The sequence below is a fragment of the Adiantum capillus-veneris genome, chromosome 30 (genome assembly GCF_014529385.1).
Source record: "Adiantum capillus-veneris isolate H3 chromosome 30, ASM1452938v2, whole genome shotgun sequence".
Lineage (NCBI taxonomy): Eukaryota > Viridiplantae > Streptophyta > Polypodiopsida > Polypodiales > Pteridaceae > Adiantum > Adiantum capillus-veneris.
This window is the reverse complement of record NC_140960.1, coordinates 41,665,541-41,689,587: the sequence shown is the minus strand read 5'-3', so window position 1 is coordinate 41,689,587 and position 24,047 is coordinate 41,665,541. Positions and strand designations below refer to the sequence as shown.

Genomic DNA, 24,047 nt, shown 5'->3' with positions numbered 1-24,047 from the left:
ACTTTCTTGCTGTTATCTTCGAGAAAGTCATACTGGTTGGCTTTGTAAAAATTCTTCTTGTTCGCATAAAACTTTCCGTCATCGGAATCTGAGCTGTCTGTAGACGAGTCCTCAGTAGAACTGTCAGTCTCTGGGCGAGATGTAGCCTTCTTTGCCTTTTTCTTGCCCGTTCCGAAGCTTTGTGTCTTGCTTCGCTTTTTGCTTTTTTTCTGTCTTCTTCGCTCTAATCCGAGGAGCTAGAAGAACTGTCAGAAGAAGAAGAAGAAGAACTGGGTACTCCTTCAAATCGAACACGCTTCTTCCGTTTCTTTGCTTTGTCGAATGTCGACTGACGACCCAAATATCCCGGGAAGTCAGTACCTTTGTTCTGCTTTTTGCCGTGCTTTTTGCCGTGCTTTTTGCCTTTCTTTTGCACGTCGAAAAGCTGAGCAATCCGTGCATCAACCACGTTCTCCAGTTCCTTCTCCGTATATTTCTTGGAGGTAGAAGGTTTCTTGAGAGCGGGTTTCGGGAGTGGTGTTGTGGTTCTCTGCCACTCCATCTGTACCTCTTTCAAAGAGGTCTGGTTCATATATTTTACCATCTTCGGGTCCTTGGCAAAATTGAGCATCATCTTTGTTGCATCGCCAATCAATTGACGACGCTCCATCTCTGTTTGCTCCGCCTGAGTAGGCCGAGGCGGGCCATACTCTCTGTCTGAATCTTCGTTGTGATCCCAGCCCGCATCTCCAGATGCAGAGGGAGTCGACTGATCATTGCCTGAAGCCATAGGTGCCGCGGAAAAAAAATTCGGGGATCGGATTTCCCGTAGAAGAGAAATCGGCCGTGCTCTGATACCACTGTAACAAACTTGGACACTCCAAGTCAAGAATCAACCGCGACAGCACCAAATAACCACTTCAAAACAATTCACAGATCACAATAGATTTGCACTGGCCCGGCGGAGTTCCGTGCCTAGAGATATTGGCCCCAAAGACTGGCGCCCCTTTCGGTATTTCTTTTTGTATTAATCAATCATCAAAGTACAAGAGAGCGGTTAGGGTTTCACTCTCAGACTCTGCGTCCAGATGCTCTGAGAAGTGAGGCCCTCACCACTAATTTAAAGGTTACAAGGGATGCCCAAAAGCAGAGCCCCAAAAGCTTTTAAAATCAAAAGCATCAGTTCTCTCTCTCTCTTAGAGAGTCTTTTCTCTTCTTTTTTTTAAAAAAAAAAGCAAAAGCAAAATTCGCGTCGCTCATCATTTTCCAAAAAAAAAAAAATTTTTTTTAATAATCCGCCTCCGCGATTTCCGGAATTTAGGGTTTTTGGCAAAAAATTAGGGTTTGCAGGAATTTTAGGGTTTCTGGCAGAAATTAGGGTTTCTGCTGTCCGCCACGTCATCACTTTGTGACACCTGAGGAGAGAGAGCTCGCTTCATTAGAGAGGGGAAGTGCTTTGGATGCGGGGAACATAGACATATCTCCGCGAAGTGCCCTAAAAAGGCACAGAAAGAACAGAATGATAAGAACGACGACAGGCCTGAGAGTTCGAGAGAAGCTGAGGAACGTGGCAGAAAAGGCAGATAGAAAAGCAGAACTGGTACCACATGGCGTGGGACTTGCACCGAATCAAATGAATGAAAGTACAAACTTTGCCGCTTTTTGGGGCAAAGTGAAGGATCAGGAAGCTCTTTTGAAGAAGCCAAGGCCAACTTCTTTTCACTTGGAATTGGCGGCTCCATTTGGAATTACGTCCGACAAACTGATGCCACAGGCGGAGGTAGTTCGACTGGCACCCCGATGGGATGTTGCCATTACAACGAGCATTGGCAAACTTCGTTTGCAATGATAGGGGTGTTCAGGGCACGCGAGTGACGTTCTACTCAGGATCCCTTGGTACCACAAGAACTACGCCGTGGTTGACTACCGGGCCCAGAAAGCGACTTTGATAAATGAAGGGCTTAGAGATTGTACTTGATGAACTTCAGTTTCTTACTCATTCTTTTGGGAGAGAACTGAACAATGGATAAAGGTTGAATATGTTTTGACCTGATCAAAAGAACGCCAAGATTTTTCTCCACACTCATGCCAATTGCTTTTCAAAGGGTCTGAAGATCAGACCATTGACCTGATACCTCGAAGCACGCCACCGAACCGGCCACCTTACCGTGTGAGCCGAGTACAGAGTGAAAAGATTATGCCTTGTCCAGCCTGGTACTTCACCGTACTGCTCTCCACTGTTGTTGGATTTGAAGAAAGACAAATCTTGGAGAATGTGCATTGATTATAGAGCTCTCAACAAAATCACCATCAAGAACATATTTCCGATTCCTAGGATCGATGATATACTCGACAGGTTATAGGGATCCTCGTGCTTTAGCAGGATTGACTTGAAGAGTGGATATCATCAGATCTGAATCGCCCTGGAAGACGTCTACACGATAGCTTTTCGAACGACTTTTGGGTTATTTGAGTTTTTTGGTGATGCCTTTTGGTTTAACCAATGCTCTTGTGACATTTAACCGGATGATGGACAGGATTTTTCGAGAGTACAGGCTATTTGTTGGCACTTTCTTTGATGATATCATTGTCTTCTCCAAGAATGAGGCAGAACACAGAGATCATCTGCTTCAGAGATACACTTTTTGGGACACTGTCTCAGCAGCAGGAGTGCAAGTGGATTCGGCCAAGATAGAGACTATACGTGATTGGCCCGATTGGAAGAATGTCCATAAAGTTGGAAGCTTCTTGGGATTGTGTTCGTACTACAGGCGGTTGATACGAAAGTTTGCAGAGGTTGCTTCCCCTTTGCATATCTTGACACAGAAAAGAGTCCCTTTCTCGTGGGGATCCACAGAAGTGACTGCCTTTCAGACATTGAAGGAAAAATTGACTACGGGACAAGTTTTGACTTTGCCGGACTTGCAAAAGTCATTTGAAGTATATTGTGATGCTTGTGGTCGTAGTCTGGATGCGGTCTTGATGCAAGAAGGCCATGTCATTGCTTACGAGAGCCGATTGTTCTCTAGGCCGGAGATGACAGCACAGATTTATGAGAAAGAGCTTTTGGTGGTTATCCATGCTCTTACTCAGTGGCGGCATTACCTACTCGGAGCGGATTTTACTGTCTTTACAAACCATCAGAGTTTGCGCTACTTCTTGTCACAGAAGTAGCTTTCGGAAAAGCAGATGCGGTGGGCGGACATCTTGTCACAGTTTCACTTCCATCTTGTCACAGTTTCACTTCCAGATTGTCCATGAGCAAGGACAGAAGAATGTGGTGGCAGATGCTTTGTCTCGGAAGCCGTTGAATCTGGCTATTTCTGCGATACATCATAGGAGCTTCGAGGATATGGTCGATCAGTATGCCACAGATACAGATTTTGCAGATATTTTCACACGGATACGGGATGGGGAGACAGTAGCTCGATACTCCCTTCGGGAAGGCTACTTGATGAAAAAGACTATGTTGGGCGTTACACAACCGTTGAGGGAAAAGGTTATGACTGAATGCCACTGTCCACCTTTTACGAGTCTCCGCGGCATTGCTACCACCATGAAGATACTTGTCACGAGGACGTGGCAATTGCTAACCTTAGTTGTTGGTTTCTTCCAATGATTTTTGTTTTATTTTTGAGACCCTCTTTTTGAAGTTGCAAATGGTCGGACATTGTATGGCCAATGTGAACGGTAGTTTCACCCGCAGACGGGAAGTTGGTCGGCACTGGAATTCGTACAGTAAGAGGATGTCTAGGCTTAGAGCAAGATCATACAGGTCCCCCCCGTCGCACTTAGCAAGTTGGTGGATACTAGGAAGTGAACTCAATAAAGGCATAAAGTCAAGGTGGGATCACCAACAGAAAGTATCCGACAGTTGGGCCACATTGCACTTTTGGATGCGGTCCCAATGAGGATAGATGGTCAGAAGACCAGCGGGAGCCCGACGGAAGCATCTCCTAAAAATTAGGGAACTGCTATTTTGGGCCGTGAAATGTGTTCGCGTCATTACCTTCGGTATGACCAAGGGAACATTTTAGTACTCTGCTACAAAGTCAACTGATGCACAAGTTGAGAGATTTTTAAGCAGGAAACCCAATGCGGGGAAATTGCATGTATGAGTGCCAAGTGGCACTTTGTGGTCAATTTACCAAGTTTGGGAGAACAGAACCCGTAACTGACTTTCTGGAGCAGTTTTGGAGGCTGTTAACTTGGATCTTCAGCCATTTCTCTCCATTTTTGAGCTTCCCATGACTTTGTCTAGGTCCAAGGAGCTCATTTTCAGCATTGGAAGGCATCAGATGCGTGTTTACAGGGCTGTTTTGCTGCGTTTTCAGCGATACGCAGGTTTTGGCAGCCATGGAAATCTTCTCCTTTTTGCATCTATTTGTTCACAGATGCATTACAGGTCCAGGGCAGAAGAGAGGGCGCTCGATTTATGCTGGGAGGATGCTTCATTGAGAGCCTGTCACAGGTTAAGAGCTATGGAGTGCTTTCTTTCCCTCTATGTACAGTATGGTGACGGGAGTGATGCCCCGCACGCTACATACTGCTCTCTCTTTCTCCCCTACGTGCAGATATGTGATGCCCCACAAGAGGGCTACTCATTTGACTGATGTACAGTTGTGTGGGTTCATGCTTTTGTGCTGAGGCAAGAGCCTCCTTGAGCAGGAACAGGGGTAGCTAACTTCTGCTCCAAAGCAGGCACTGGTGAGGGTCATAACCTCACCGTACAGGTGCAAAATCAGTGTTGTGTATGCGCTGTAAATTCACTGTTTTTCAGCCATACGGACGCCAGGATCATTGGGAATCGTGCCCCACTGGCAAAGGACAGTTAGGGGACTGTTTGGGGCTGAAAACACGGCAAAAACCAGTAAATACAGCGTGCTGAATTTACTGTTTTTGGACAGGAATCAGAGGGTATACGACAGTGCAAGCGAGTTCCAGCAGGGGAATGGGTTTCGCGCCAGTTTTGGGGCTGTTATGCTGCCGAAATTTGGCCAAATCAAATGGTATCTAGGTGGATACACGTGAAGGATTCCCAGGACCTTACCTTGTAATTTACCCTCCTAAAGAATAAAGAAATACCGAAAGGGGCGCCAATTTTGGGGCCTACAGGTTGTCGGCATCTGCTCGGAGCATTCTAGCTTCTGAGCCGTGTGTGTATTCAAGTGTTAACTCCCGTCGCAGGTTTTCTTTGCAAAGTGCTCTGTGTGTGTGCATAAAGTAAAGAATTTCGGGTGAAAGCCAACGCCTACCGCCCTACGGGCCGGTACCATGGTTCCGTTGCCGGGATATCAATCACTTTTTCCTCAAAGAGTGAGCCTGGATTGTTCAGGGTAAAGACACACAGTGCAGGAATACGGGATTACACTATGGCCGACAAAGGGAATGGAATTATGGAAGAGGGTTCCTCTTCACAGGACAAACAGGAAATTCCGCATGTACGCCCTGCTAAAAAGTGGTCAAATTAGGGCTGATTTTCTGCTGCGTTTTAGGGTTTGCAAGTATGAACCAAGATGAGATAGGGAGAGGTCTCACGGTGGTAGATTGGCCACTAGATCTCCTGCGGGAGTGATGTGGGTCTGCCAGGTGACATGCTGCTTGCCGATTCTCTGAGGCGATTGCTTGGATTCTATGACGAATTGGTAAATCATCTTGAAATTTGAGCTTGCTTGGTCGTGGGTGGTACGTCAGGTTGTGGAATTATGCTCGTTTGCAGAGGCAAGAGCCTTTTGCATACGTGAAAGTTAAGGGACAGGTTGCAAGATGCTATGGTGAAGTTCAAGAACTATCCACCTATGGATGCAAAGTGGATGGAAGAGCATGAACTGTCAGAGTCACCAAATGTATTGCAGCTTTACCTTGAGGCCTTTGGGTTACAGTCTACGTATGCCCCAACCCAATGTTTGCAAAGGAGGGGTAATGATAGAGCTAGCACATCAAATGTACTTATGGATTCAGTGCAACAGCAGTGTACAGTTTGACAAAAGTATGAAGGTCTCATTAAGTCATTTGTACATATGTTTTGACAGTCTTTCTTGCGGATACATGCGATGATAAAAGAGTGCTAACAACACAAGATCATCTATGGCATGTATTTATGGTATGCAATCGAGGACGTTTGCGATTTCAAGAGGGGGGTATGTCACGAGGACGTGGCAATTGCTAACCTTAGTTGTTGGTTTCTTCCAATGATTTTTGTTTTATTTTTGAGACCCTCTTTTTGAAGTTGCAAATGGTCGGACATTGTATGGCCAATGTGAACGGTAGTTTCACCCGCAGACGGGAAGTTGGTCGGCACTGGAATTCGTACAGTAAGAGGATGTCTAGGCTTAGAGCAAGATCATGCAGGTCCCCCCCGTCGCACTTAGCAAGTTGGTGGATACTAGGAAGTGAACTCAATAAAGGCATAAAGTCAAGGTGGGATCACCAACAGAAAGTATCCGACAGTTGGGCCACATTGCACTTTTGGATGCGGTCCCAATGAGGATAGATGGTCAGAAGACCAGCGGGAGCCCGACGGAAGCATCTCCTAAAAATTAGGGAACTGCTATTTTGGGCCGTGAAATGTGTTCGCGTCATTACCTTCGGTATGACCAAGGGAACATTTTAGTACTCTGCTACAAAGTCAACTGATGCACAAGTTGAGAGATTTTTAAGCAGGAAACCCAATGCGGGGAAATTGCATGTATGAGTGCCAAGTGGCACTTTGTGGTCAATTTACCAAGTTTGGGAGAACAGAACCCGTAACTGACTTTCTGGAGCAGTTTTGGAGGCTGTTAACTTGGATCTTCAGCCATTTCTCTCCATTTTTGAGCTTCCCATGACTTTGTCTAGGTCCAAGGAGCTCATTTTCAGCATTGGAAGGCATCAGATGCGTGTTTACAGGGCTGTTTTGTTGCGTTTTCAGCGATACGCAGGTTTTGGCAGCCATGGAAATCTTCTCCTTTTTGCATCTATTTGTTCACAGATGCATTACAGGTCCAGGGCAGAAGAGAGGGCGCTCGATTTATGCTGGGAGGATGCTTCATTGAGAGCCTGTCACAGGTTAAGAGCTATGGAGTGCTTTCTTTCCCTCTATGTACAGTATGGTGACGGGAGTGATGCCCCGCACGCTACATACTGCTCTCTCTTTCTCCCCTACGTGCAGATATGTGATGCCCCACAAGAGGGCTACTCATTTGACTGATGTACAGTTGTGTGGGTTCATGCTTTTGTGCTGAGGCAAGAGCCTCCTTGAGCAGGAACAGGGGTAGCTAACTGCTGCTCCAAAGCAGGCACTGGTGAGGGTCATAACCTCACCGTACAGGTGCAAAATCAGCGTTGTGTATGCGCTGTAAATTCACTGTTTTTCAGCCATACGGACGCCAGGATCATTGGGAATCGTGCCCCACTGGCAAAGGACAGTTAGGGGACTGTTTGGGGCTGAAAACACGGCAAAAACCAGTAAATACAGCGTGCTGAATTTACTGTTTTTGGACAGGAATCAGAGGGTATACGACAGTGCAAGCGAGTTCCAGCAGGGGAATGGGTTTCGCGCCAGTTTTGGGGCTGTTATGCTGCCGAAATTTGGCCAAATCAAATGGTATCTAGGTGGATACACGTGAAGGATTCCCAGGACCTTACCTTGTAATTTACCCTCCTAAAGAATAAAGAAATACCGAAAGGGGCGCCAATTTTGGGGCCTACAGGTTGTCGGCATCTGCTCGGAGCATTCTAGCTTCTGAGCCGTGTGTGTATTCAAGTGTTAACTCCCGTCGCAGGTTTTCTTTGCAAAGTGCTCTGTGTGTGTGCATAAAGTAAAGAATTTCGCGTGAAAGCCAACGCCTACCGCCCTACGGGCCGGTACCATGGTTCCGTTGCCGGGATATCAATCACTTTTTCCTCAAAGAGTGAGCCTGGATTGTTCAGGGTAAAGACACACAGTGCAGGAATACGGGATTACACTATGGCCGACAAAGGGAATGGAATTATGGAAGAGGGTTCCTCTTCACAGGACAAACAGGAAATTCCGCATGTACGCCCTGCTAAAAAGTGGTCAAATTAGGGCTGATTTTCTGCTGCGTTTTAGGGTTTGCAAGTATGAACCAAGATGAGATAGGGAGAGGTCTCACGGTGGTAGATTGGCCACTAGATCTCCTGCGGGAGTGATGTGGGTCTGCCAGGTGACATGCTGCTTGCCGATTCTCTGAGGCGATTGCTTGGATTCTATGACGAATTGGTAAATCATCTTGAAATTTGAGCTTGCTTGGTCGTGGGTGGTACGTCAGGTTGTGGAATTATGCTCGTTTGCAGAGGCAAGAGCCTTTTGCATACGTGAAAGTTAAGGGACAGGTTGCAAGATGCTATGGTGAAGTTCAAGAACTATCCACCTATGGATGCAAAGTGGATGGAAGAGCATGAACTGTCAGAGTCACCAAATGTATTGCAGCTTTACCTTGAGGCCTTTGGGTTACAGTCTACGTATGCCCCAACCCAATGTTTGCAAAGGAGGGGTAATGATAGAGCTAGCACATCAAATGTACTTATGGATTCAGTGCAACAGCAGTGTACAGTTTGACAAAAGTATGAAGGTCTCATTAAGTCATTTGTACATATGTTTTGACAGTCTTTCTTGCGGATACATGCGATGATAAAAGAGTGCTAACAACACAAGATCATCTATGGCATGTATTTATGGTATGCAATCGAGGACGTTTGCGATTTCAAGAGGGGGGTATGTCACGAGGACGTGGCAATTGCTAACCTTAGTTGTTGGTTTCTTCCAATGATTTTTGTTTTATTTTTGAGACCCTCTTTTTGAAGTTGCAAATGGTCGGACATTGTATGGCCAATGTGAACGGTAGTTTCACCCGCAGACGGGAAGTTGGTCGGCACTGGAATTCGTACAGTAAGAGGATGTCTAGGCTTAGAGCAAGATCATGCAGGTCCCCCCCGTCGCACTTAGCAAGTTGGTGGATACTAGGAAGTGAACTCAATAAAGGCATAAAGTCAAGGTGGGATCACCAACAGAAAGTATCCGACAGTTGGGCCACATTGCACTTTTGGATGCGGTCCCAATGAGGATAGATGGTCAGAAGACCAGCGGGAGCCCGACGGAAGCATCTCCTAAAAATTAGGGAACTGCTATTTTGGGCCGTGAAATGTGTTCGCGTCATTACCTTCGGTATGACCAAGGGAACATTTTAGTACTCTGCTACAAAGTCAACTGATGCACAAGTTGAGAGATTTTTAAGCAGGAAACCCAATGCGGGGAAATTGCATGTATGAGTGCCAAGTGGCACTTTGTGGTCAATTTACCAAGTTTGGGAGAACAGAACCCGTAACTGACTTTCTGGAGCAGTTTTGGAGGCTGTTAACTTGGATCTTCAGCCATTTCTCTCCATTTTTGAGCTTCCCATGACTTTGTCTAGGTCCAAGGAGCTCATTTTCAGCATTGGAAGGCATCAGATGCGTGTTTACAGGGCTGTTTTGTTGCGTTTTCAGCGATACGCAGGTTTTGGCAGCCATGGAAATCTTCTCCTTTTTGCATCTATTTGTTCACAGATGCATTACAGGTCCAGGGCAGAAGAGAGGGCGCTCGATTTATGCTGGGAGGATGCTTCATTGAGAGCCTGTCACAGGTTAAGAGCTATGGAGTGCTTTCTTTCCCTCTATGTACAGTATGGTGACGGGAGTGATGCCCCGCACGCTACATACTGCTCTCTCTTTCTCCCCTACGTGCAGATATGTGATGCCCCACAAGAGGGCTACTCATTTGACTGATGTACAGTTGTGTGGGTTCATGCTTTTGTGCTGAGGCAAGAGCCTCCTTGAGCAGGAACAGGGGTAGCTAACTGCTGCTCCAAAGCAGGCACTGGTGAGGGTCATAACCTCACCGTACAGGTGCAAAATCAGCGTTGTGTATGCGCTGTAAATTCACTGTTTTTCAGCCATACGGACGCCAGGATCATTGGGAATCGTGCCCCACTGGCAAAGGACAGTTAGGGGACTGTTTGGGGCTGAAAACACGGCAAAAACCAGTAAATACAGCGTGCTGAATTTACTGTTTTTGGACAGGAATCAGAGGGTATACGACAGTGCAAGCGAGTTCCAGCAGGGGAATGGGTTTCGCGCCAGTTTTGGGGCTGTTATGCTGCCGAAATTTGGCCAAATCAAATGGTATCTAGGTGGATACACGTGAAGGATTCCCAGGACCTTACCTTGTAATTTACCCTCCTAAAGAATAAAGAAATACCGAAAGGGGCGCCAATTTTGGGGCCTACAGGTTGTCGGCATCTGCTCGGAGCATTCTAGCTTCTGAGCCGTGTGTGTATTCAAGTGTTAACTCCCGTCGCAGGTTTTCTTTGCAAAGTGCTCTGTGTGTGTGCATAAAGTAAAGAATTTCGGGTGAAAGCCAACGCCTACCGCCCTACGGGCCGGTACCATGGTTCCGTTGCCGGGATATCAATCACTTTTTCCTCAAAGAGTGAGCCTGGATTGTTCAGGGTAAAGACACACAGTGCAGGAATACGGGATTACACTATGGCCGACAAAGGGAATGGAATTATGGAAGAGGGTTCCTCTTCACAGGACAAACAGGAAATTCCGCATGTACGCCCTGCTAAAAAGTGGTCAAATTAGGGCTGATTTTCTGCTGCGTTTTAGGGTTTGCAAGTATGAACCAAGATGAGATAGGGAGAGGTCTCACGGTGGTAGATTGGCCACTAGATCTCCTACGGGAGTGATGTGGGTCTGCCAGGTGACATGCTGCTTGCCGATTCTCTGAGGCGATTGCTTGGATTCTATGACGAATTGGTAAATCATCTTGAAATTTGAGCTTGCTTGGTCGTGGGTGGTACGTCAGGTTGTGGAATTATGCTCGTTTGCAGAGGCAAGAGCCTTTTGCATACGTAAAAGTTAAGGGACAGGTTGCAAGATGCTATGGTGAAGTTCAAGAACTATCCACCTATGGATGCAAAGTGGATGGAAGAGCATGAACTGTCAGAGTCACCAAATGTATTGCAGCTTTACCTTGAGGCCTTTGGGTTACAGTCTACGTATGCCCCAACCCAATGTTTGCAAAGGAGGGGTAATGATAGAGCTAGCACATCAAATGTACTTATGGATTCAGTGCAACAGCAGTGTACAGTTTGACAAAAGTATGAAGGTCTCATTAAGTCATTTGTACATATGTTTTGACAGTCTTTCTTGCGGATACATGCGATGATAAAAGAGTGCTAACAACACAAGATCATCTATGGCATGTATTTATGGTATGCAATCGAGGACGTTTGCGATTTCAAGAGGGGGGTATGTCACGAGGACGTGGCAATTGCTAACCTTAGTTGTTGGTTTCTTCCAATGATTTTTGTTTTATTTTTGAGACCCTCTTTTTGAAGTTGCAAATGGTCGGACATTGTATGGCCAATGTGAACGGTAGTTTCACCCGCAGACGGGAAGTTGGTCGGCACTGGAATTCGTACAGTAAGAGGATGTCTAGGCTTAGAGCAAGATCATGCAGGTCCCCCCCGTCGCACTTAGCAAGTTGGTGGATACTAGGAAGTGAACTCAATAAAGGCATAAAGTCAAGGTGGGATCACCAACAGAAAGTATCCGACAGTTGGGCCACATTGCACTTTTGGATGCGGTCCCAATGAGGATAGATGGTCAGAAGACCAGCGGGAGCCCGACGGAAGCATCTCCTAAAAATTAGGGAACTGCTATTTTGGGCCGTGAAATGTGTTCGCGTCATTACCTTCGGTATGACCAAGGGAACATTTTAGTACTCTGCTACAAAGTCAACTGATGCACAAGTTGAGAGATTTTTAAGCAGGAAACCCAATGCGGGGAAATTGCATGTATGAGTGCCAAGTGGCACTTTGTGGTCAATTTACCAAGTTTGGGAGAACAGAACCCGTAACTGACTTTCTGGAGCAGTTTTGGAGGCTGTTAACTTGGATCTTCAGCCATTTCTCTCCATTTTTGAGCTTCCCATGACTTTGTCTAGGTCCAAGGAGCTCATTTTCAGCATTGGAAGGCATCAGATGCGTGTTTACAGGGCTGTTTTGTTGCGTTTTCAGCGATACGCAGGTTTTGGCAGCCATGGAAATCTTCTCCTTTTTGCATCTATTTGTTCACAGATGCATTACAGGTCCAGGGCAGAAGAGAGGGCGCTCGATTTATGCTGGGAGGATGCTTCATTGAGAGCCTGTCACAGGTTAAGAGCTATGGAGTGCTTTCTTTCCCTCTATGTACAGTATGGTGACGGGAGTGATGCCCCGCACGCTACATACTGCTCTCTCTTTCTCCCCTACGTGCAGATATGTGATGCCCCACAAGAGGGCTACTCATTTGACTGATGTACAGTTGTGTGGGTTCATGCTTTTGTGCTGAGGCAAGAGCCTCCTTGAGCAGGAACAGGGGTAGCTAACTGCTGCTCCAAAGCAGGCACTGGTGAGGGTCATAACCTCACCGTACAGGTGCAAAATCAGCGTTGTGTATGCGCTGTAAATTCACTGTTTTTCAGCCATACGGACGCCAGGATCATTGGGAATCGTGCCCCACTGGCAAAGGACAGTTAGGGGACTGTTTGGGGCTGAAAACACGGCAAAAACCAGTAAATACAGCGTGCTGAATTTACTGTTTTTGGACAGGAATCAGAGGGTATACGACAGTGCAAGCGAGTTCCAGCAGGGGAATGGGTTTCGCGCCAGTTTTGGGGCTGTTATGCTGCCGAAATTTGGCCAAATCAAATGGTATCTAGGTGGATACACGTGAAGGATTCCCAGGACCTTACCTTGTAATTTACCCTCCTAAAGAATAAAGAAATACCGAAAGGGGCGCCAATTTTGGGGCCTACAGGTTGTCGGCATCTGCTCGGAGCATTCTAGCTTCTGAGCCGTGTGTGTATTCAAGTGTTAACTCCCGTCGCAGGTTTTCTTTGCAAAGTGCTCTGTGTGTGTGCATAAAGTAAAGAATTTCGGGTGAAAGCCAACGCCTACCGCCCTACGGGCCGGTACCATGGTTCCGTTGCCGGGATATCAATCACTTTTTCCTCAAAGAGTGAGCCTGGATTGTTCAGGGTAAAGACACACAGTGCAGGAATACGGGATTACACTATGGCCGACAAAGGGAATGGAATTATGGAAGAGGGTTCCTCTTCACAGGACAAACAGGAAATTCCGCATGTACGCCCTGCTAAAAAGTGGTCAAATTAGGGCTGATTTTCTGCTGCGTTTTAGGGTTTGCAAGTATGAACCAAGATGAGATAGGGAGAGGTCTCACGGTGGTAGATTGGCCACTAGATCTCCTACGGGAGTGATGTGGGTCTGCCAGGTGACATGCTGCTTGCCGATTCTCTGAGGCGATTGCTTGGATTCTATGACGAATTGGTAAATCATCTTGAAATTTGAGCTTGCTTGGTCGTGGGTGGTACGTCAGGTTGTGGAATTATGCTCGTTTGCAGAGGCAAGAGCCTTTTGCATACGTAAAAGTTAAGGGACAGGTTGCAAGATGCTATGGTGAAGTTCAAGAACTATCCACCTATGGATGCAAAGTGGATGGAAGAGCATGAACTGTCAGAGTCACCAAATGTATTGCAGCTTTACCTTGAGGCCTTTGGGTTACAGTCTACGTATGCCCCAACCCAATGTTTGCAAAGGAGGGGTAATGATAGAGCTAGCACATCAAATGTACTTATGGATTCAGTGCAACAGCAGTGTACAGTTTGACAAAAGTATGAAGGTCTCATTAAGTCATTTGTACATATGTTTTGACAGTCTTTCTTGCGGATACATGCGATGATAAAAGAGTGCTAACAACACAAGATCATCTATGGCATGTATTTATGGTATGCAATCGAGGACGTTTGCGATTTCAAGAGGGGGGTATGTCACGAGGACGTGGCAATTGCTAACCTTAGTTGTTGGTTTCTTCCAATGATTTTTGTTTTATTTTTGAGACCCTCTTTTTGAAGTTGCAAATGGTCGGACATTGTATGGCCAATGTGAACGGTAGTTTCACCCGCAGACGGGAAGTTGGTCGGCACTGGAATTCGTACAGTAAGAGGATGTCTAGGCTTAGAGCAAGATCATGCAGGTCCCCCCCGTCGCACTTAGCAAGTTGGTGGATACTAGGAAGTGAACTCAATAAAGGCATAAAGTCAAGGTGGGATCACCAACAGAAAGTATCCGACAGTTGGGCCACATTGCACTTTTGGATGCGGTCCCAATGAGGATAGATGGTCAGAAGACCAGCGGGAGCCCGACGGAAGCATCTCCTAAAAATTAGGGAACTGCTATTTTGGGCCGTGAAATGTGTTCGCGTCATTACCTTCGGTATGACCAAGGGAACATTTTAGTACTCTGCTACAAAGTCAACTGATGCACAAGTTGAGAGATTTTTAAGCAGGAAACCCAATGCGGGGAAATTGCATGTATGAGTGCCAAGTGGCACTTTGTGGTCAATTTACCAAGTTTGGGAGAACAGAACCCGTAACTGACTTTCTGGAGCAGTTTTGGAGGCTGTTAACTTGGATCTTCAGCCATTTCTCTCCATTTTTGAGCTTCCCATGACTTTGTCTAGGTCCAAGGAGCTCATTTTCAGCATTGGAAGGCATCAGATGCGTGTTTACAGGGCTGTTTTGTTGCGTTTTCAGCGATACGCAGGTTTTGGCAGCCATGGAAATCTTCTCCTTTTTGCATCTATTTGTTCACAGATGCATTACAGGTCCAGGGCAGAAGAGAGGGCGCTCGATTTATGCTGGGAGGATGCTTCATTGAGAGCCTGTCACAGGTTAAGAGCTATGGAGTGCTTTCTTTCCCTCTATGTACAGTATGGTGACGGGAGTGATGCCCCGCACGCTACATACTGCTCTCTCTTTCTCCCCTACGTGCAGATATGTGATGCCCCACAAGAGGGCTACTCATTTGACTGATGTACAGTTGTGTGGGTTCATGCTTTTGTGCTGAGGCAAGAGCCTCCTTGAGCAGGAACAGGGGTAGCTAACTGCTGCTCCAAAGCAGGCACTGGTGAGGGTCATAACCTCACCGTACAGGTGCAAAATCAGCGTTGTGTATGCGCTGTAAATTCACTGTTTTTCAGCCATACGGACGCCAGGATCATTGGGAATCGTGCCCCACTGGCAAAGGACAGTTAGGGGACTGTTTGGGGCTGAAAACACGGCAAAAACCAGTAAATACAGCGTGCTGAATTTACTGTTTTTGGACAGGAATCAGAGGGTATACGACAGTGCAAGCGAGTTCCAGCAGGGGAATGGGTTTCGCGCCAGTTTTGGGGCTGTTATGCTGCCGAAATTTGGCCAAATCAAATGGTATCTAGGTGGATACACGTGAAGGATTCCCAGGACCTTACCTTGTAATTTACCCTCCTAAAGAATAAAGAAATACCGAAAGGGGCGCCAATTTTGGGGCCTACAGGTTGTCGGCATCTGCTCGGAGCATTCTAGCTTCTGAGCCGTGTGTGTATTCAAGTGTTAACTCCCGTCGCAGGTTTTCTTTGCAAAGTGCTCTGTGTGTGTGCATAAAGTAAAGAATTTCGGGTGAAAGCCAACGCCTACCGCCCTACGGGCCGGTACCAATACTTTTTGGCCAAGACTCAAAAAGGATGTGGAAGAGTTTGTGCGCAATTGCTTAGTATGCCAGAAGGTCAATTTTGACAGGCATAAGGCACAGGGATTGTTAAAGCCTTTACCCATACCCACCCGCCCCTGGGAAAATATTGAAATGGATTTCATTTTTGATCTCCCGAGAACACAGAATGATCACGATGATTTTCCGATTACATGGCAATTCTGAGACGATTGTCTCCGACAGAGACCCAGATTTATGAGTTTTTTTTGGAAGGCAATTTGGGAGAACATTGGCACGCGGTTGCAGTTCTCGTCATCGTTCCACTTGCAGACTGACAGGCAATCTGAGATTGCCAATTCAGTGGTTTTAGATTTATTGCAGTCTTGTATCTCGGATCAGAAGACTCAATGGGAAAAGAACTTACCTTTGGTGGAATTTGCCTACAATAACACGATACACTCTTCGACGGGGAAGACGCCATGTGAGATTGTTGAAAGTGCTGTGAAGGTTCCATCCTTCCTGAGCACGAAAGATTAGATATTTGAAGCGGATGAATATTCGCGAGATTTGGATACAGCTTTTGCCAAGGTTCGCGAGACTTTGCAGGAGTCTCAAGAACGACAGAAAAAGACAACGGATCGCCATCGTCGCGACTTGAAATTGAAGGAGGATGATTGGGTGCTCTTACGTTTTGAGAAGGCACGCCTACGAAAGAAAAAGGGAAAGGAGAGGCTTTTTCCAAAGCTTAGTATGCGATACTACGGACCTTTCCAGATCACTGACAAGATAAATGATGTCTCCTTCCGATTGAAACTGCCAGATACTTGGAGGATTCACAATGCATTGCATGTGAGTCTCTTGAAACCTGTTAAGGGTGATGGGGAGCCTGATGAGCAACCCGAAGTGGAAGAAAACGAGGAGATCCTTGTTCCTAAACAGATTTTGGCACATAAAGATACGAAGAAAGGTAAAGTCCGAAGGCGGTTCTTGGTTAAGTTAAAGAACTTTCCTGCATTTCATGCAAAGTGGATGGAGAAGGAGGACCTGGCAGATACTCCTCGGATTGTGAAACTTTACCTCGATGTTTTGGTTTAGCATAGTCTACTCCAAACGGAACCCAGAAATTCAGCTTGGCCGAAGAGCTGGTGCAGTGGGATGCACAAGAGGTGAGTTACTCCGCTCCTTTGTCAACAAATGCCTTGATTTTGATACTAAAGTCACTGATGTCTCTTTGAGCTTCAAGGATACTGAGAGCTGGCAGTATTCTGCTAGATGACTTTATGAAATGGAATTCCTGATAATGATACTGATTTGTTTCTTCACTTCTTTTGAGTACAGGAACTGATAGACGAAATGGCTGCAGCATTTTGGTCTACTTGATCTCGAATAGACATGGTTGCAATAGGGGTTAGTCAATCGGACATCGATGAGGTACCGATTGGACCTAGATAAGATTGCTAGCTACATTGCCGATAAATCATTGTCTAAGATCCGAATGAATGTTGAATGTCATGTGATGTCCTGTGATGTCTGGTGATGTCACTGTCGATTTTGTACATGTGCTAGATGTGTGTTCCTAGTACGTAGGTACTAACAGTAGTCAGTGTCTGCTAAGATGGTTTATGGCTTTTGTCGGTTTTGCAGGCGTAATCGCAGTCGATTACAATGCTTTCAAGAGGGGGGTATGTCACAAAGTGATGACATGGCGGACAGCAAAAACCCTAATTTCTGCCAGAAACCCTAATTCCGGAAATCGCGGAGGCACCCAAAAAAAAAAGGAAATTTTGAGCGACGCAAATCTCAGCTTTTTGCTATGATTTGAAAGAAAGAGAGAGAAAAAGAGAACTTGCTTTTTACTGACTCTCATTGAGAGAGAGAGAGAGAGAGAGAGAGAGAGAGAGAGAGAGAATCTGCTTTTGCTTTCAAGCTTTTGGGGCTCTGCTTTTGGGCATCCCTTGTAACCTTTAAATTAGTGGTGAGGGCCTCACTTCTCAGAGCATCTGGATGCAGAGTCTGAGAGTGAATCCCGACCCACTCTCTTGTACTTTGAACTGATTAATATAAAAAGAAATACCGAAAGGGGCGCCAGTCTTTGGGGCCAATATCTCTAGGCACGGAACTCCGTCGGGCCAGTGCAAATCTATTGTGATCTGTAAATTGTTTTGAAGTGGTTATTTGGTGTTGTCGCGGTTGATTCTTGACTTGGAGTGTCCAAGTCTGTTACATAGAAACATAAATCCGCCAATGAACGCTCCCCCCGTAAATAACCATCTTGGTCTAGGCCATGAGCTGTTCAACGACTCCCTCGTCACTCCTCCCGCAAATAACCTAAAAAGATCCGGACCCTGAGATATAGAGGCCTTTTACACATAGTTACCGGGGAACGCGTTCGGTAGGCCCTCGAACGTCGAAACTCCGTTCCCTCCCCCTCTGCCAAGCCGGAACGTCCCGAAACGTTTTGCCGTTTTGGGTGACCACCTAATACCGAAACGGCCAACTCTCAAAAAAGGGGAGAAATAGGCAGTTTTTGGCAAATTTGTAGTGAACATTAGGTGTATTTAAAGTGTGCAAGGACTTAAAAATTAAAATGCACCCCCTCACACCCATTCCCTTCTCAAGCATTATTTGGGTGTTTTTTATGCCTCCCGTTCTGCGCCGTTTCCGTTCCGGACCCCTGGCCGTTCCCTCGTTCTGCGGGGGTCCCCGTCGCCGTCCCCGTTCCGCGTTCCGAGTAACTCTGCTTTTACAACCAAACGCCCCCCAGACCGCAGCCCATGTCGTTTGGAGGTGCTAAGAGTAACCACTGCTCAGACTTCTTAATACTCCCCTTGTAAATAACCATCCAGGTTCGGGCCATGAGTAACACATCAATACTCCCCCCGTCAATAACCAGAATGGTCTAAGCCATGAGTAACAACAACAATACCCCCCCTGTAAATAACCACAAGGGTCTGGGCCATGAGAAAAAACATCACTTTTGAAACATTCAATACTCCCCCTGTAAATAACCACTAGGGTCCGGGCCGTGAGTATGAGCAAGCATTCTCAAACATCATTTCTCACTACTCCACCTCGGAGTAAATCACCAATTATTGAAACCAGTATTTAAAGCAGAGTCAAACAGTTCAAATCGGCACCGAGACAGGTTTAAAACAGATACCATCCATTTCAAACAAATGTCAAACGATACTTTCTCAAACAGAGTTTAGAAGTATCTAACTATAAAACAGTTAGAGAATTTATTCATATTTTTGTTCGGACAACCGAACTTTGAGGGCAACTTGCTTGTCCTTCTACATCAAGGTAATGGTTCGGTTCCGGATGTGGAGAGTCGCACATTCTTGTCGTGTCAAGGCATGCCCAAGAGAACGTCGCAATTGCCCAGCTTCATAATCTGGAAATCGGCTTTTTCGTGATATCTTAGTATGGTCACTGGAACAGCACCAATAAGAGGTGCCACTTTTTGGGTCTGACCGGTGGCTAATTCGGCTTTGATTTCGCCACCTTGTGGATCATAATCAAAGTCCCTCTGCTTCAGCTTGTCGTTGCCCTCTCCTTATTCCTCGAAAGGAGGTTTGCTCACATTTGAATCCCGTTAATTCTTTCTATTTCTCCACTAGGCGTGGAGTGCTCCTCATCCTCCCGCAAACGTGTCGGTGGGATGTTGTCGTCTCGCCACTAGAACCCATGCATGCTGCAAAAAAAGAATCCAATCCTTCATTAAAGAAGAATCATCTGATCTCTGATACATTGCAACAGGCTTACACACCCAAGCAAGAAATCAATAGCAACACCCGAACAGAAAATGCAACAACTAAACCTAAATAGAGAGAGAGAGAGAGGGATGTAAGATTAAGATGTACAGATATCAAACAATGTAATAGAGAACAAGGATTCCCACACAAAAAGAAGAGAGAGAGAGAGAGAGAGAGAGAGAGAGAGTTGATACGAAACAGCAGAGTTCCGCTTTTAGACACCTTCTTGCTAGAGAATAATGAAAATACACTCTCATGTCTCTTCATAACATACCCATATGTACAAAAAAACGGGGTCTTTAAAATGCGCCTAACAACGTGTAGGCCAATTTCCAAAATTAAAGTTAGCACAGCGATCAAAGAGTGCGCCATACTATAGAAAAGCACACATTGACATTATTGAGAGTGTAGTGCTATCAATTTGTAAGAAATTATAACCGAAGTTCAAACAACTCAATAACAAAGCTGAAAACGAAGAAGGATAGATATTCAATCCGCAAAATGGGCAAAAATAAGTTGTATAGTTCAAGTCACCATAACCCGTACAAAATTATGTTAGCAATGAAAAGCACGATATACATATCTAGATAAATCTAAGAATAGCCCCAATTGTGTAGCTATAGACTCATGGTAGTCATCCATACATCAACACAAAGTTCAGCGTACTACTCCAAAGATCTACAATATCTACTATGGTATCTCAAATATGATCGAGCAGTCCAAAATTGAAACTGTATCATGTTTCCTTTATTCTCCCATGGTTTTCCAGAAAAAAAATCCAACAGGTCTATATTAAATAAGTAGAAAGATTAGGAATCCACAGCACAATGCAATTTTACTCGGTATTGTCTAGCCGTTAAAAATGATAGCTGAAGTTCACTGGAAAACTTGCTATATGACAGAAATCCTCCTTAACATGCACCTCGGAGGAAAAAAAACTGATGGATGAAATAAATTGCAACTCCGACCTCTGCACTGCACACGCCCAGGAATTCCCTCCCCTGCCGCCTGGCCGAGAACCAATTGTGTGTGCTTTATTCGCTGCAGATTCCCCTGAAAACTAGGCAGATTGCTCACATTTGCAGCTGATATTTCCACTGATTTGTGGAAGAGAGAGAAGAAACCTGTTGAGACAGATAAGTCCTCAAACATAGTTCTCCGAAATGTGGGCATGTGTTTCTCTCTTTTGTGTGTGTGTGTGTGTGTGTGAGTGAGAGAGAGAGAGAGAGAGAGAGAGAGAGAGAGAGAGAGATTGCACACCTATGAAAGAAAGGGAGAGAGAGGAGAACAATGCCAGTAGAGCTTGTTGCCGGCATGTCATGATCGTTGCGCCCATACAGTTAGCGGATCATTTTATTCCAACGTCGGGAGTGCACCTCTCTGAGAGCTGATCTGCACGAGTCGCTCGATTATGAAATGTACGCGCTCGCGCGCCCCTGTGCAAGCCCAGGTTTGGGCTAAAAGTTTACATCAATCAATCAATCAATTTGGCCAAAGGTCGTCTAAAATAGAATATTTGTTGCCCACAAGGCGAGGCCTTATTTAGTGTTTGGCCTTAGTGTTGCCTTTAGTTTAACGGAAATCTTTCTTTTATTGGTACATTGGCGAAGGAATGGAGGAAATGGAGTTATTAATGCAAAAAGCAACACGAATGACTTGGTCTCAACATATATATTAGCAGTATCAAGATGAAACTGCAAAATTAGAACCATCTTTATGAAGTTGAGGAAGTTGTGTAGAAGGCTTGAGAAAGACAAAGTAGTCTACCAAAATTTTAATCTTTTGAGGCTAAGGTGGATATGGTATTCGAACAATATTTCCACATGGTCTCAACGTCGTACTTTAATTTGATTTAGATGCTTTGTCTATTAATCATCCATGTAGTAGGCATTACTTTGATCAATGTGTTCTCTTGGCTTACTCTTATCATATTTTTTGTACATTAAGAACATGTGTAGCTAAGCATGTGTATAAACATATGTTTTCTAAAGATAAATGTAGTTGGGTATGTTCATCAACAATGTCCAGGTGATGTACATACATTACATTTTGAAGCTTCTAGTGGTCAATCATGTATGTTGGCTTTTGCTTAGTCATAAAGGATTATTGTGTTCCACCCCAAAGCTAATCTCCTTGCAATTTTTTCTTTCAATTACTCTTTTGCAATTTCTCTGAGCAATTGATCAATAATCACTTTGCCCTTGTCACTTAACATCCTAGCATTAACTGATGCCATGCAAGGCATGTTTTCTTATTGATCAAAGGAATGATGGTCCATGCATGCTAATGATGAGATAAGGGCAAGCTCCTAATGATTTATTAGCAAACATTATAACAATATCCTCTTGTTGCAAGCTCTCCCCAAGAATTGTCCTCCAATAAGTCTTATTACTTTTGTGTGCTTAACATTGTTTTGGATATCTCTCTTTGCCTTTATTGCTACTTGCATTGATGAGGTGGTTTTTATATTCAGATGTGGAAACACACTTCTTTTTCCTTAATAGTTGGATTTTCTCATGCATATTGCATGGCACCTTTTGCTTTTTAAAATAAACTTCAAGAAATGGTTGGACACAAAAGATTATTTTGTGAGTCGAGAACAAGTAATAATGTATGACGTGTTGTAGATTCTTTTGGTGTATATACCATGAGGGCTCTATTGTTTATTGCTTGTAGGTTGGAGCTCATAGTGGGACTTTCCATGATATATGCCCTTAGAGCTTGTATTATTGATTGTTTGCAGGGTGGTACTCATAGTGGACTATGCATGCAAGATCATGATAAAGGACAAAAATGTGTGGCATGCGTGTAAATAGGTCCTTTTTCTTATCCTTCCTTGCAAGGATGTTCCTTTCGATTGAGTGTGATGTTGTCACCTCTTTGATTTAGCAAGATGTGATCTTTGTAGGAGTTATCTTTATACACTTGAACTTTGGGAGCCCCTTTTGTGGAAGACCATGACTTGCATACTATTTTATGGTGTAAATTCCTTGGTCAAAAATAGAAACATCACTGTTTAATTGCAACATCCAAAATTGTGGCAAGCCTATCAAAACTATAGGGAATACGATATACACAAAAGAAACCATAACGAACGTAAATACCTTGGATATACACAAATGATCGTGTGAGTGGAGATAAGCAAGAGTGTAGCATTTAATGCACCAAAAACTTGTGTGTGGCAGAGATTGATAACATAGTGAGCATTTTATAAAGAATAAGTTCCTAATGAGCATAGAGAGAGTACTTAATTGGAGAAAGCCACATAGCAATTTACATCTCGACATAGCAATTTACATCTAGATGATTTGGCATTGACAATACTTGAAAAGAGAGAGAAATAGAACAATTGACAACAGCTGAGGACCGGATTTACATGGAGCGGGTCCCCCCTCCGTAAAGGCTTTGTATTATAGCTTCTCCCATCAAAGGAGACTTTTGTACAATACAATTCTTGTGTTCCTTGACAGAAATCGTTGGTGCAATGAAGATGGAAGCTTCAAGCGCCAAATTATGCTTGAAAAACACACCTAGTGTCCCTAACCTCAGTCCCAAGACCTTACATGCCTTCAAAAATGGTGAGAGATAGCAGGGAATGAGGACAGATTGAGAGGAAGAAGATGTATCTTACAAGAAAGAAGTATTCTCCTCACATAATCACTCTAATAGCATAGCTTAGCTTAGTAATTAGCATGGTAGAGGAGATGAGCATGCCATTGAAGCTTGGCTCTTGGTTGGATTTGCATTCCATAGCCAAGAGTTGTTGGTTTAGGCCTCTACTTCTCAATGCTTGGAGAAGGAGATGAAGTTCTTCTTGGACACCTAAGTTGTGTGTGTGTGTGTGTGTGTGTGTGTGTGTGTGTGTAGCAATGCCTTAGACTAAAATGCAGTCTTCCCTCTCATCTTGGTCGACCCCTCTTGCTAAATGCCCATGCTGGCCTCCCATTGGCTCCTATAAAGCTTAGCCAATCACAAATTAGAAGCATAGTTCATAGCCTTTTGACAAGTGTCCCCCTTTCCCCTTTTGTGAGAGCTTTAGGTAATTAAATAATTCAATTAAACTCTCATTGGACCTCTTAGTCTTCTGGCCAATAGGAATCAGGCAAGCCATTGGGTTGTTGAATGCTCATTGGACCCCTTGGTAGACTGTCCAATAGTCTTCTAGGGAGCTTAATTTCTATTAGTTCTTTTATCAAGTATTTTTAAATTGATTAGACTAACTTTACTCTAGCCTAATTCTCATTGGTCCACCTCTATGGCCATCCAATAGGATTGGAGGGGAGATTGGGGGCAAGTGGCCTAGGAGCCTGACATGTGTCCAATATTCCCTTTGTGTAAAGGGGGAGCCTTGGAGTGTGTGTGTGTGTGTTTCTCTCTCATCCCCTACTAAAAGGGCTTGCCCCCTCCTTCCTAGGGATGTGGGAAGACTTTTTAGTCTTCCCATGACCATCCAATTTTCCCCTTGCTTTGGCCATTGGATAAATGAGTTAATTTTTGGAACCTTAGCCTATGGAAGTCTTAATGGAGCTGAACCTTAGGTCTTTTTTGCCCCATTGAAGCACATTGCTCTTTTGCATACTGTCCCTCTTTGGATCCCTATTTTCCCTCCTTTGGATCCCTGCAGAGATCAGTCTGGCAGCCTTACAAATATTCTAGCTTTTACTCCCCTGGTACTTCCCCTTATTAAATGATCAGTTTAACATGAGAAAATCATTCGGGAGAATTAGATATTATTTTTTAT

The 24,047-nt window shown here is 44.8% G+C and overlaps 1 protein-coding gene across 2 annotated transcripts in view; it reads right to left on the bottom strand.

Annotated features, from left to right (window-relative positions):
• The window catches only part of LOC147417851 (polyphosphatidylinositol phosphatase), a 70,823-nt gene extending 50,037 nt beyond the window's left edge, over positions 1 to 20,786 (bottom strand). Inside the window, exons 1-2 of one of the 2 annotated variants that reach the window (XM_086506493.1) lie at positions 20,567 to 20,786; positions 20,229 to 20,430 (exon numbers count right to left, since the gene is read on the bottom strand). In XM_086506493.1, coding sequence (XP_086362619.1) covers positions 20,229 to 20,430; positions 20,567 to 20,642 — 278 coding nt within the window. In that variant the 5' untranslated portion in view covers positions 20,643 to 20,786. The remainder of the gene's footprint in view (positions 1 to 20,228; positions 20,431 to 20,566) is intronic. The other variant, XM_086506492.1, reaches the window with a different exon arrangement.
• Between the last annotated feature and the right edge of the window lie 3,261 nt (positions 20,787 to 24,047).